The 12,788-nt window shown below is 52.4% G+C and overlaps 1 protein-coding gene across 3 annotated transcripts in view; it reads left to right on the plus strand.

Annotated features, from left to right (window-relative positions):
* Positions 1-10,648, plus strand: part of CDYL (chromodomain Y like) — a 149,248-nt gene extending 138,600 nt beyond the window's left edge. For all 3 annotated transcript variants that reach the window (XM_070456986.1, XM_070456988.1, XM_070456987.1), the window contains 5 exons: positions 1,070-1,326; positions 2,382-2,554; positions 6,784-6,994; positions 8,247-8,390; positions 9,095-10,648. In XM_070456986.1, the coding sequence (XP_070313087.1) occupies positions 1,070-1,326; positions 2,382-2,554; positions 6,784-6,994; positions 8,247-8,390; positions 9,095-9,253 (944 nt within the window). In that variant the 3' untranslated portion in view covers positions 9,254-10,648. The remainder of the gene's footprint in view (positions 1-1,069; positions 1,327-2,381; positions 2,555-6,783; positions 6,995-8,246; positions 8,391-9,094) is intronic.
* Positions 10,649-12,788: the final 2,140 nt, after the last annotated feature.

Here is a 12,788-nt window from a genome sequence, read left to right on the forward strand (position 1 = left end):
GTCCCCAGAGTGACTCTGTTTTTAACATCAGAAATCTCCAGCTGCACCGACTGAATGAAAGTCCGCCTGTTTTAGCAGGGAGATGATCTGACTTCTGAACGCCCAGTCACCAGTCCTCCAGCGGCTCCAGCTTGTCTTCTTTCACGTTACAGGAAATATTTGACTCGTAATTCATCGTGTTCTTCTCAGAGAGCTTCTCACTCATTGAACTAGTAAAGCCTCATCCAGTTTTCTTAGGTTTCTTTCCCTTCCCTCCTCCACCCAAAGGCCTGCACATTTATTACCAGGTTAGGTGATATTTAGACAAGTCACACCAACAGGAGGATAACCATCTGCCTTAACATTTGAACTCTTTTTTCAAAAATTACTCCTTTGGCTGCGCCGGGTCTTGGTTGCAGTGGGTGGGATCTTGTTCCCTGACCAGGGATCGAACCTGGGCCTGCTGCATTGGGAGCGAGGAGTCTCAGCAGGACGGACCTTCTGGGTGACGGGAGGGGACGCTGTCTCCAGCCGTCTAGGAGGCTCTTTGAAAACGTAGCAGAGCCAGGACTGTGGACAGAGGTCCAGACCTCCCGTGGAGGAGCCCTGGGGGGCTGCTTCACGCGTCCGTCTGAGTGGGGCTGCTTCGCGCGTCCGTCTGAGTGGGGCTGCTTCGCGCGTCTGTCTGAGTGGACCCTCACCCGGAAGCAGTCACAGCTCAGTGCCAGGCAGCCGTGGCTCTAGTAATACTTCTTTGAGTCCGTTTCCTTTTTTCTTTCAACTTCTCGCCCCCAGGATGTGTCCTCTTCACAAGGGCTGTTCTCGTTGAGTTCCGTTCTTCAAAAGTCTCAAGTCCTGCAGCTTCTCTCCAGCTTGTTCCTTCCAGTCTTTCTTTGTTAGGAGGGGAGGGTGAGGGCAGACTCCTTGTCAGACAGGTGAGGACAGCAGATGCCTTTGAAAGCAGACTCTGCAGAGGCTCTCGTCTCCCACCTTCTTGGATTATCAGCCCTGGGTCTGTCACGGGCATTTCTCGCCAGTCCGGGGCAAGCTGGTGGTGGGTGCTCACCACTGTGCTCCTGGGCCCCCGCAGGCACCTCCCCGTTCATGGACGCGCTGACGGCCAACGGAACGAGCACCCTGCAGACGTCAGTCACGGGCGTGACGGCCGGGAAGAGGAAGTTCATCGAGGACAGGCGAGACCAGCCCTTTGACAAGCTGCTGCGCTTGCACGTGCGGCAGACGGAGAGTGCCTCCAGGTACCGGGACATCATGGTCCGGAAGCAGGATGGCTTCACCCACATCCTGCTGTCCACCAAGTCGTCCGAGAACAACTCGCTGAACCCGGAGGTGAGTGCCGTCTCCGGGCCCACAGCCAAGCCCCTGCTGCCCTGGGCCCTTCTCGCCTGCCCGCCCCGGGCCGGGCCCGGCTGTGAGCAGGGAGGCGCAGGGTGCCCTGAGCCCCTCGTCCGCCCAGGTGGGGGAGACGGGCCTCCCTGAAATCACGCGTGAGGTGTGTCCTCATGCCCGCCCCACAGGCTCCCAGAGCTCTCGGTTCAGGCGAGGTTGAGGTCCCCCGGGGTCCAGCCCTCCAGAAGCTCACCCCACCTTCCTTCCCATCAGCCTCCAGCTCCACGTGGAGTGGAGCTTCAGCTGCAGTGATTCCTGCACGGTTATTGCTGGTCATTAAGTAGCTTCCACGGGGTGAGGGAAACGGGTGCTCCCAGAGGCTCAAAAGCTTAGTCCTGTGATGTATCTGAGATCGGGGCACCTGAGCTGTTTCATGCTCAACAATGTCAGCTCTAGCAGTTGTTCGTTTCCCACTTGTGGGTGGTAGGTCAGGCTTTTTCCAGGTGAGAAAACTGAACCACAGAAAGCTAGAGTGTCTGCCCAGTGGTCAGGGGGCACCAGGCCCGGGCTGGCCCTTGGCACCTCGTTAGAGTGTTGGTATTAAACCTTTTTAAATGGTTTGTGCCCACTGAAAACGCCTCTGTGCTGTGCTTGCTCTTATTACCCTTATGCACCAAACTTGGGGTTTCCTTCCCAAGATTGGGAGCCCAACGTCAAAAACAAAGCAGCACCAAACCAGCAGCTTCTTTGAGCTGGTTGCCTGTGCCACCTGCTGTCCAAACTATAGAAATGCGAGGATAGAACAGAACTCGCCCGCCAGGAGCCACGAGGACAGCAGTGTTTAGCAACTCAGAGCCACATGTCTCCCTAGTTACACTCCATTCCTCACAGGCTGTGATGACACTCTGTCCCCGCCTTTCCCCACCCCTGACTTCAGAAAAGAAGGAAACTGCAAGTCACTCGGTAGACGCGGGCCACAGGGTCAGGCCGTGAACCCGCTTCCGGTGAGTCGAGCGGGTCGGTGCGGTGAGGACATGCTCTTGGGTGCCTTTCAGGTGATGAAGGAGCTGCAGAGTGCGCTGAGCACGGCCGCGGCCGACGACAGCAAGCTGGTGCTGCTCAGCGCCGTGGGCAGCGTCTTCTGCTGCGGCCTGGACTTCATCTACTTCATCCGGCGCCTGACGGACGACCGCAAGAGGGAGAGCGCCAGGATGGCCGAGGCCATCAGGTATGCACCACGGTCCGTGGGAGGGTTTCCTCCCTGCACCGCCGGACCCTGCTGGGGAAGGTCTCCTGCCCCGAGATGAGTGATGAGACGAGTGAGGGGTCTCCTCCCCAGAAGATGGCTGATGCCATCAGGTACGCACACCAGTCCACCGAGATCACTGGCGTGAGCCAGACCCCATGATGCTAGGAAGAGTTAATACATCTTCTATTCTGTGGGCCATTTGCCTCAAGCAGGTAACCAATGTCAGTGCTGGCTCGAGCCCAGCGCGTGTTGGAGGGGGTGGGGTCCAGGGCGAGAGCCCAGGGTAACACATGGCAGGAGTGTCTACCATGTGTGTTCACGGCCTGCAGCCCTGGAATACAGATGCCCTCTCCTTCATGTGATAACTTAGCATTTGGTCAACTCCAGAATAAATCAACTAAGCTTTATGACATGCAAGTTCTATAACATCACACAAGAAGGGTCAAACTCAATGGACATGAGTTTGAGTAAACTCCAGGAGTTGGTGATGGACCGGAAGGCCAGGTTTGCTGCAGTCCATGGGGTCACAAAGAGTCAGACATGACTGAGCAACTGAACTGAATGTTCTTATGCCTCAGGTGGTGACTTTGCATGTTTTCCGTAAGATCACACTGAATTTCCACCTGATGGTGTGATTTGGGAGCTGGTTTGTCCACCTCAGTTCCGGCCCCCCTCCCCACCCTGCGCCTACCCCACCCCACCCCAGGCGGGGTTGCCCTTGACTGTGGCATAGGCTTGTATTGTTGGGATCAGACAGACCTGCGGAAGAAAAAGCAGCAGCCATCTCGTATGTTGAACTCCAGGTGCTTTAAATGCTTGTTTTCTTCAGCAACCCACTCCATTTCTGAGACTCCAGCATGCCCCACAAAAAGCTGGGTTGGTCTTCTAGGGAAATGCCAAATCTTGCTTTAGGAAAATCCACTCAGTTCTTTCCTAAATGATGTGTTTTGTTAGTGTGAAGTTCTGTTAATGCAGGATCCGAAAAACAGTCACACCAGATCTACTCAACCTTTACCTTGGCTCATTTGCACTAAAATTCATGTTGTGTGTGTGTAAAGTTGGCTTATACACGCAAAGCTATTACTGTGTATATTTTTTGTTTCTGTGGTGCTCTCAAATTCCTTAAATCTTTGGGCAGAGAACATCACGGCCATGAGTTTCCAAAAGGAAGGTAGGAAATAGGAAGGTCAGGCATAGACTGTGAACTTCTCACGTGTCTGTGGGGCTAACTCTGGCTGGGATTGTTGGCGGTAACCAGTTTGCAGATGAACTGTGATAAAAATACTCAGCACATGAGTGATAAAGTTATTAGGGATCAGTTTATAGCATTAGGCTCTTGGAGTTCGCGGGACCAGGAGGAGCCAGGGCTTGAGGAAGAAGCAGAGCCCGTGAGGAAACGCGCCCTGCACCCTGACCTTGCCGCGTTCCGTCCCGGCCCAGACCCGCCGGTGCAGGGGAGCTCGGCTGAGAGAGGGCGGCAAACCGGCCATAGACAGCTCAGTTCCTGTTTTCCCAAAGCGTTTCAGAGACTGACCGTTTGTAGGTGGTATTCTACCTTTTTGGTGAGGTCTGTGGGATGGTAAATATTCTCCAAAAGAATGGATAGAATCTCGTTTTTGTTGAATGGTCTTTTTAAGCTTTAAAGGTCTTCCCTGTAGCTCAAACGGTAAAGAATCTGCCTGCAATGCAGGAGACCCAGGTTCAGTCTCTGGGTCAGGAAGATTCCCTGGAGAAGGGAATGGCAATCCACACAGTATTCATGCCTGGAATATCCCATGGACTGAGGAGCCTGGTAGGCTACAGTCCATGGGGATGCAAAGAGTTGGACATGACTGAGCGACTTCACTTTGCCTTTTTAAGCTAACTTTGTGGCAAATATAATCTCTCCTTCCCACTGTTCCCAGCATAGCCTTTCACTCAATTCAGAGGAAACTGAAGTTTAAATTCAGTGTGTAGTATGGGGCACATCTAAATGCTCATGCATTTTGATTTTAAGGTTTAAAACACACTTGCTTTTCGCCCCCCAAAGCAGCAGACAGACGGTCCCGAGCGTCCAGGGCCCAGAGGCACCTCCCGCCTCCCACCTCCGGCAGCCGTGGGGCTGAGCCTTCGTGTTTCTACTAATGTGAACTTCTGTCTGGCAGGTTTTGTTCCTCACATGAAAGGGATTTCTCCGGGGACCGTGCTCGCCCTGGCGTCGCAGAGCCCTCACCATGGCTCGGTCGAGTCCTCTGAGACGGGACAGTGGTGACCACTCCAGAGCAAGCTGGCTGATTCCTGCTGCTCCCAGGAGGAGCCCCGGGTTTAGAGCAGGTTATCAATCCAAGCAAAAATAAAAATAAAAGTCACCTTAGGGGGAAAAATTCAGCTCCAGACATTTCTCCAAACATACAACATGAGAAGGATTAGTGCTACACGGAGTAATCCATTCCCTTTACCATTTCTCTGTCAGTCACTTCAGTCGCTCAGTCGTGTCCAACTCTTTGTGACCCCATGGACTGGAGCACGCTAGGCTCCCCTGTCCACCACCAGCTCCCAGAGCTTGCTCAAACTCGTGTCCATCAAGTTGGTGATGCCATCCAATGATCTCATCCTCCCTCGGCCCCTTCTCCTCCCGCCTTCAATCTTTCCCAGCATCAGGGTCTTTTCAAATGAGTCAGTTCTTCGCATCAGGTGGCCAAAGCATTGGCGCTTCAGCATCAGTCCTTCCAGTGAATATTCAGGACTGATTTCCATTAGGATGGACTGGTTGGAGCTCCTTGCAGTCCAAGATTATACCATTGCTCTGTAGAATCTCTTTATTGTTATACTGGTTTGATCCCCTCTTTCTTGTGAAGTTACCATCCCTGTCTATGGTTTCCAGCTGTCAGTATTGGAACTGTCTCCACTTTGCCCCCGTTCACAGGAGCAGCTGAATTCGGGGCCACTCGGGGAAAACGTCTGCTTTAAGTCAGGGAGACAGTTTGGCAGTTACTTTGTCGACAGTCGTCTGTAACTGAGCACAGATGATGCGTTTCTGTCACGGGTCGTTGATCTGGAATCCTCAGAAGGTGGCAGAACTGAATAGCTTCATGGAGATGGTCTGGGATTATTTCAGGGACCTATTTTAGAGGTCATATGGCTCTCTCTGTGTCCTTGAAACCCAGGCTGAGGACTCACTGCAGAGGCCTTGGGGAACAGTGCCCTGAGTGAGGCGTGCCGCTGCTGAACACTGGGGCCCCCTCTCCCCGCTGTATGCACACACACAGCCGTCTGATCCTGCCCTCCCAGAAATGCGTGGCCCCTCATGTCTGTGTCTGTGGAGGAGGGGAGACTGCATGTGAAGTCGTGACTTTCAGCCCATCTGAACAGATCACATTGCTGAACTGTAGGGAGCAGCACCCAGACTATTACTTTTGGTACTGCAGCTGGGGGCTGTAGTGTTTAGAATCTGGAATTCTGTCCTTCTGATCTCAAGCTCAGACGGCCTTGAAGGAATTATCTTGTATTCATTTTGGGTGTGTATGTCCTTCTCTTCACTGTGTTCAGTCTTGACAAGACACAGCCTCTGAATGTAGTTCGATTCCAGTGTGGGGAGGAGGCTGCACCAGCCGGCCCTAAACTGAAGAGCAGCCCAGCTTTCCAGCCTGATCCTAAAACAGACCCGAGTGGTGCTGTCTGGGCTGTGAGACTCCTCGCCCCCCGTGTGGGGGAACCCAGGCCCCCTGGGAGGCCTGCATGACGGTGGTCGCGAGTGGCGGGCTCAGGGATGCTCTGTTGGATCTTGGGTCTTACACCAGCCTCTGAGAGTCTCGTCTCTGCGTCTGAGTCACTCCATCCAGTTCCATGTAAACTCAGGGATACTCGTGTTTCCAGTTTATCAGCGAGCTGTCTGAAGGCACAGACCACGTCCAGACCCAGGCGCTGAGGCTCCTGCCCCACCCCCAGGCCGTCGCTGTGGCGCCGGGCCTGGTTTCATCCGAGAGAGCTGCTGGAGTGGTCGTCTGGAGCCCAAGGGAGGGACTTCACCGGGGTCTGCAGGGATAGCCGCCTCCCCTGCCCCAGGGCGCCACTCAGCCCTTTGTGGCCAGCAGGCCGTCGGAGCAACCAGTTACGGTCAGGCGCACGGCCTTCGCGCCCTGATGTACTGAATTCCATCGAAGCGGATTTCTTTCTGTTGCTCAAACGTGCAGTGTTTTGAGTAATCGCCCATTTGTTTTCTGTTTTAGAAACTTCGTGAACACCTTCATCCAGTTCAAGAAGCCCATCATCGTGGCCGTGAACGGCCCGGCCATTGGGCTAGGAGCATCCATCCTGCCTCTCTGTGATGTGGTCTGGGCCAACGAAAAGGCATGGTTCCAGACGCCCTATACCACCTTCGGACAGAGTCCAGATGGCTGTTCCACCGTCATGTTCCCCAAGATTATGGGAGGAGCATCTGTGAGTACCTCTTCTCAACACGTCCTGGGAGCCGTCCTCGGCTAACTGTGTACAAGGCGTCGCTCTGTGGGCAGTTCCTATCAAATGCACACGTCATTCAGCTCTTGTCCTTACGTCATGAAGTCGTATTCCTCATTCATGAACCCATGGGAAGTTGTCATGTTTGGGTTCATAGAATGTTTATTGACACCGTTTGGCATCATTCTCCAGAGGCCCTCCTTCCACGAGGCGCCTCCGTATCTGCATAATTAACGTGGGTCCCCCCCAGGAGTGAATACCTGTCTGTAACCCAAACCAACCAGAGTTCGCAGTGGAAAGGGTCTTGATCTGATACCCTCGTAGCTGCACTTCTGAGGGAACGCCTGACGGAGCAGGGTTGTTCTGCTGCGTGATCTGCCTGCACCTGGAGTCGGGGATGTATCTCTGGATGATATCTGGTGGTCCTCGCTCCTGGAACCAGGGCAGGAGGTGGAGTCAGGGCTGGGGGGCTACAGAAGCAGACACTGGGGCGGAGGGAGAAGCTGAGCTGGGAGGCAACCCCGCAAACCGGCCTGCACCCCCCCAGGGAGCTCCAGGGCACCCGCGCCTGCCGTGGACCGGAGCGGCTGGCGGCTTTGTGTCTCACTGCGGAGCGCGGCCTCCGGGGCCGTCCTGGGGACACTGGGTGCTGTGCTTGGCCGGGGGCAGCCTGGTTGGGCAGGGAGGACTGCAGAGTCCCCGGGCTCCCCTGGCAGTGGGCGTGTTTCTGAGGCCGATGGGGCTCGCCAGGCCCAGAGCTGTGAGGAGAGACATGTCCTTGGGAGGGGCAGTCACACCTGTCCCCTGGTTCCCAGCCGCTGGGGACCTGGCCCCCATCACCCTCTCAGGGCTACAGGTAGGCCAGCGCCCACGCCCCGGGAAGGCTTCTCTGCCCGGTGCCACCCAACGCCCTGCCCAGGCGTCCAGCTGGCGGCCCGGCTGCATCCACCACTCGCTTGCATGGTGGGCGTCCCCTGTCGCCGCGACTCGGCTCCCTGCCCCCAGAGCCAAGGGTCGCTGCAGCTTGATCGAGAGCAGATGGACCTTAGATTTCTTGGTTCGTCCGCGTGATTCTGCTCTACATGAGCCTCTTAGATTCCATAAGACTCCCCGGCAGGTGGGCCACTCCCCACGGTGCTTGCTTCACCCTCGGGTACCATCTGACCTTGAAGCGGAGAGTTTCTGGGCTGGGTCTCCCCGCAGCTCACAGGGCCTCCGCTCTTCTTCCTTCCAGGCGAACGAAATGCTGCTCAGTGGACGGAAGCTAACGGCCCAGGAGGCATGCGGCAAAGGGCTGGTCTCCCAGGTGTTCTGGCCGGGGACCTTCACCCAGGAAGTCATGGTCCGCATCAAGGAGCTCGCCTCCTGCAACCCCGTCGTACGTCCAGCTCCTCTTCCACCCTTTCTCTGCAGGGTCATGCAGAGCCAGGCCGAGGCTGGGCCTCTGCACCCAGCGGGAGCCCAGGGAATGCAGTTAGACAGACATAGTCACTGAAAAATGTCCTGTGGAGGTGTACAAAAAGCACTGTTTCTAAATTCCTCACTGTTTCCAAAGCCTTGCATCTCTCCACGCGTTTTGTCCCTGCAGTGAATGTAGGTTTGCGTTTAGTAAGTGCTAGATATGTGCTAACAAAAGTACATATAGCAAATGACAGGGTGAAACGTTATTTCCTATTGACTGATACAGCTCCCATATAAGCTGTCCCAGACATCTTAACAACTCATTACAGAGAGTAAGTTGGGGTTTGAGGTCCCCTCGGAAGGCTTTCTCAGCGAGCCTCCCAGGAGTGGGCATCACCGGTGGGGTTCCTACAGAGCTAGCACAGGCCCGAGGCTGGGGAGAGCATGGCTGCCGAGAGATAGCGTAACAGCCCTTTGAAGCCAAGTGTGTCCCACGTCCACAGTGAGTGAAGCGCATGGAACACACTCGCCAGGCCGGCACGTGTCAGCAGAAGGCGTTCGGTCCCCCTCTTGCCAGGTGGCTTCTGGGTCTGGTATCTGCTTCCAGAAGCGTGGGGACCGTCAGGCACCCGCGCTTGCAGCCACGGTCCCCGCTCACTCCCTGCTTGTCGTCTGGCGCAGGTGCTCGAGGAATCCAAGGCCCTTGTGCGCTGCAACATGAGGTTGGAGCTGGAGCAGGCCAACGAGCGGGAGTGCGAGGTGCTGAAGAAGATCTGGGGCTCGGCGCAGGGCATGGACTCCATGCTCAAGTACCTGCAGAGGAAGATCGACGAGTTCTGACGGCCGGGCCGCCGACCTCCCCGGGGCCGCGCCGTGCCGGGCCTCGCAGCCGGGGCCAGGCTGGCCCGGAGCTCCCGCTGCGAAGCGGGACTTGAGACAGCCAAGCTATTTATTGCCAAGGAGTGTTTGAGTACTGTAACTTTAAAACTACAAAACTCCTTTGTCCAAATGTCATTATTTTATGCTTAATACACACACAAGTGTAAAAGTATAAAGGTGAGCTCTGGGCTGCTCTTTGAGGCTCTAATTTTTGTTATCTTTGGCTAGTACTGTATAAAAAAGTGTGTTTTCTTGGTTTGGGTGTCAGAAAAGTCTGAAATAATGTTTGTTTTTCTTTCTTTTTTTCCTTCTAAAAGAAAAGAAAGAGGTGAGAGCAATCCTCACCATTCCTGCTGCAAATCGAAATATGGATAGAGCTGAGATGTGCCTTATCTCTAAGAGGTCCAAAGCCTCAGAGATAGAAAATTCTAAATCAAATGCAAAACTTATCTTTTAGGATGAGTACTTCTGGTTAAACACCCACTGATGGACATACCCCCAAAGTAAAATACACCTAGGATTCATGCTGAGATATCAGTTGATTGTTCCCTCTTTTTAAATGTCTGATTCTTACCCAGTTAACAGGAAGAAACCACTCTCTCTAGGGGAAAGCTTGTTTTGCAGTATTAGTGAATCACTGACTAGATTCAGTATGGTATCTTAAGTTATAAGTTACTCTTAGCAGGTTTATAATTAGTTTTTCTGACCCTTTTGAAAAATAACTACATGAGTGCTTTTTGATGCTGGGTGAGAACTGCTACTTTATATACAGTTTTGGTTTTCTATCTGCAGATACGATCGATGTATTACACCAAAAATAAAAGGTATTTTTATGCTTCTAAAGTGTAATTTTTAGGTTCACTTAGAATATATTTTATTTAATAACTTAAAATTCTTTTGGCACACTATTAAATGCAGAAACTCCTTTTTAAGAGAACTACCTTATTATATTGACATTTCATGTTCTTGGTCTCTGCTTTCACGTCTACACAATATACCAAGTACAGGATGCTGTCCGAGAGTGCCCTGTGTAAATAGACGTCCACATTCCTGCCAGGGGTGGGGACGATTCCAGAAGCCTGTCTCCTGGCAGGCTTCTGAGCTTGCAATCATATGGGATGGATGAAGAGTGAAATAAAATCAAAACCTTATATTAGTACAGTTTTGAAGTTTCTACTTCGAACCGACCACCTCCAGGCCTCGGGAGAGCTTAGAGTGTGAATCTGCCTTTACTTGGATTGGTTGGTGCAGTATTTTTGCATCTGTGGGACCTACTTTTTTCGTTCTGTAGTTTGAACTATATATAAACTGTACAATCTGTAAAGTTTTTATAGAATAAATATTCAGCTGTGAAAACTGGTTAAATAAAACATATTTCTTAACACATTTAAAATGTTTCTCTTAATTCTTTCTTCACTTCTGAAGCTTCTCCTGTTTACTTTTTGTGTGAGATAACAGGCACAGGCAGGCACATCACATTCGTACAGTTAAAGGAGATGGACCCACCCACCAAGCGACCTCGGTACCGACACGTATAGTAATAATGTACATCGTCAAGGAGGTCAGCCATCGTGCATGCCAAAAACAAAATCTCTGCACCACTACCATCCGTGAAAAGGCCCAGAACCTTCCAGAAAACACCTTCTACAACTACAGGTAAAAAGAACGGTCAGCGTGCGTAGGAGGCACAGTCGCAACATCGTCAGGTCCTCTGTCCCCTGGTGGGCAGCCTGCACGCCGCAGGGCCGCCGGATCCTCCTGCGGGAGCAGAGGTGGCCCTGCAGGCCGGTGTCTGTGCAGCCATCACTGGCAAGGCGTCTGGCTCAGGCCTACCCGCTGATCCTGGAGAGGCGGGCGGGGGCCAACCAGCGCTCACCCTGGGGCACGAACACTGTGGCGGTTGTTTGGGTGCCGGCAGTGCCGTCGGATCCCCCTCAGGACCCGGCCCCGCCCCCACCAGCCTGTGGGCACCAGGACTGAGATGCCACTGGCCACATGCCCCCCCACACCCCGCAGCCAGCACACACACGGAACCCACGGCCGCCCCTGGACAGCGGCCTGCCCGTCCGAGGGCCCAGCACCTGGCCGCGTACACCAGTGCACAGGTGTTCCCCCGGGACCCTGCAGCCAGCGGGCCCAGGACCCGTCCCGCCCATCAGAGGCCCAGCCCCGTGCGCAGCAAGCCTGCTTCAGCCTCAGGACCAGCCTCACCCAGCAGCAGGCAGACGCCAGCCCTGGGTACCCACAGCCCTGCAGACTGGCCAGCAGGCCGGCACCTGTCCTAGGACCAGCTGGGCCCCGAGTTCCGCCCACTCACAAATGAAAACAACAAACACAGCAACCTGAAAACCTGCAGGACACAGCAGGAACAGCTGGGGGAAGTTTATAGCAATACAAGCTTCAGAAACAAAAGATCCCAACCTAACCTTACACCTACGAGAACTAGAAAAACAACAAAACCTTAAGTTAACAGAAAGATAAGAGCAAGACAGAAAAGACCAATGAAACTAAACTAGTTCTTTGAAAAGATACACAAGGTTCATAAACCTTTAACCAGACTCATTAAGGGGAAAAAAGCCCAAATCAGTGAAACCGCAAATGAAGAAGTTAACTGACGCTGTAGAAAGAACACTACAAACTGTATAGCCACATACTATACCATACAGCTATAGACCAATAAAATGAACAACCGAGAAGAAATTGATAACTTCCAATGTATAAACTTCCAAGACTGAACCAGGAAAAAAAGAAAAAATGTGAACAGACTAATTAACAATAAAAGTCTCCCAAATAAAAATCCAGGTCTAAATGGGTTCACAGGTCAATTTGCACAAACATTTAAAGAACAGTTAATATCTGTCCTTCACCGAACTTTTCCCAAAAAATTGCAGAAGGAACACTTTCGAACTTGTGTGTCCAATATAACCCTGATACCAAAACCAAAGATAGCACAAAAAAGAAAATATAGGCCAGTATCACTGATTAACATAGATGCAAAAAAAAAAAAAATGCAAAAATCCTAAATAAAATACTACCAAACCAAGTCCAGTAGTAAACTAAAAGAATAATACACCGTGATCAAATGGGATTTATCAAGGATGCAAGCATTTTTCAATATCTGCAGATCAGTATTAAGCAGCACATTAACAAACTGAAGAATAAAAACTATGATCATCTCAAGAGGTATAGAGAAAGCAGCTGACAAAACTCAACATCCACTCCCTGATAAAAACTCCAGAAAGTGGTTATAGAGGGAACATCCCTCAGCATAAAAAAGGCCATAGGTGACAAGCCCAGAGCTAACATCGCACTCAGGGTCAAAGAGCTGTAAGCTTTCCTCTAACATCAGGAAGATACTATTCAACACAACATTGGAAGTCCTTGACAGACTTAGAAATAGGAGTTTTATGGGGACCGAATTAAACTTAAAACCTTCCACACAGCAAAGAAAACCACTGCCAAAAAAAGACAACCCAAAGGAGTGGGAGAAACTATT

This window comes from Odocoileus virginianus, chromosome 27 (genome assembly GCF_023699985.2).
Source record: "Odocoileus virginianus isolate 20LAN1187 ecotype Illinois chromosome 27, Ovbor_1.2, whole genome shotgun sequence".
Lineage (NCBI taxonomy): Eukaryota > Metazoa > Chordata > Mammalia > Artiodactyla > Cervidae > Odocoileus > Odocoileus virginianus.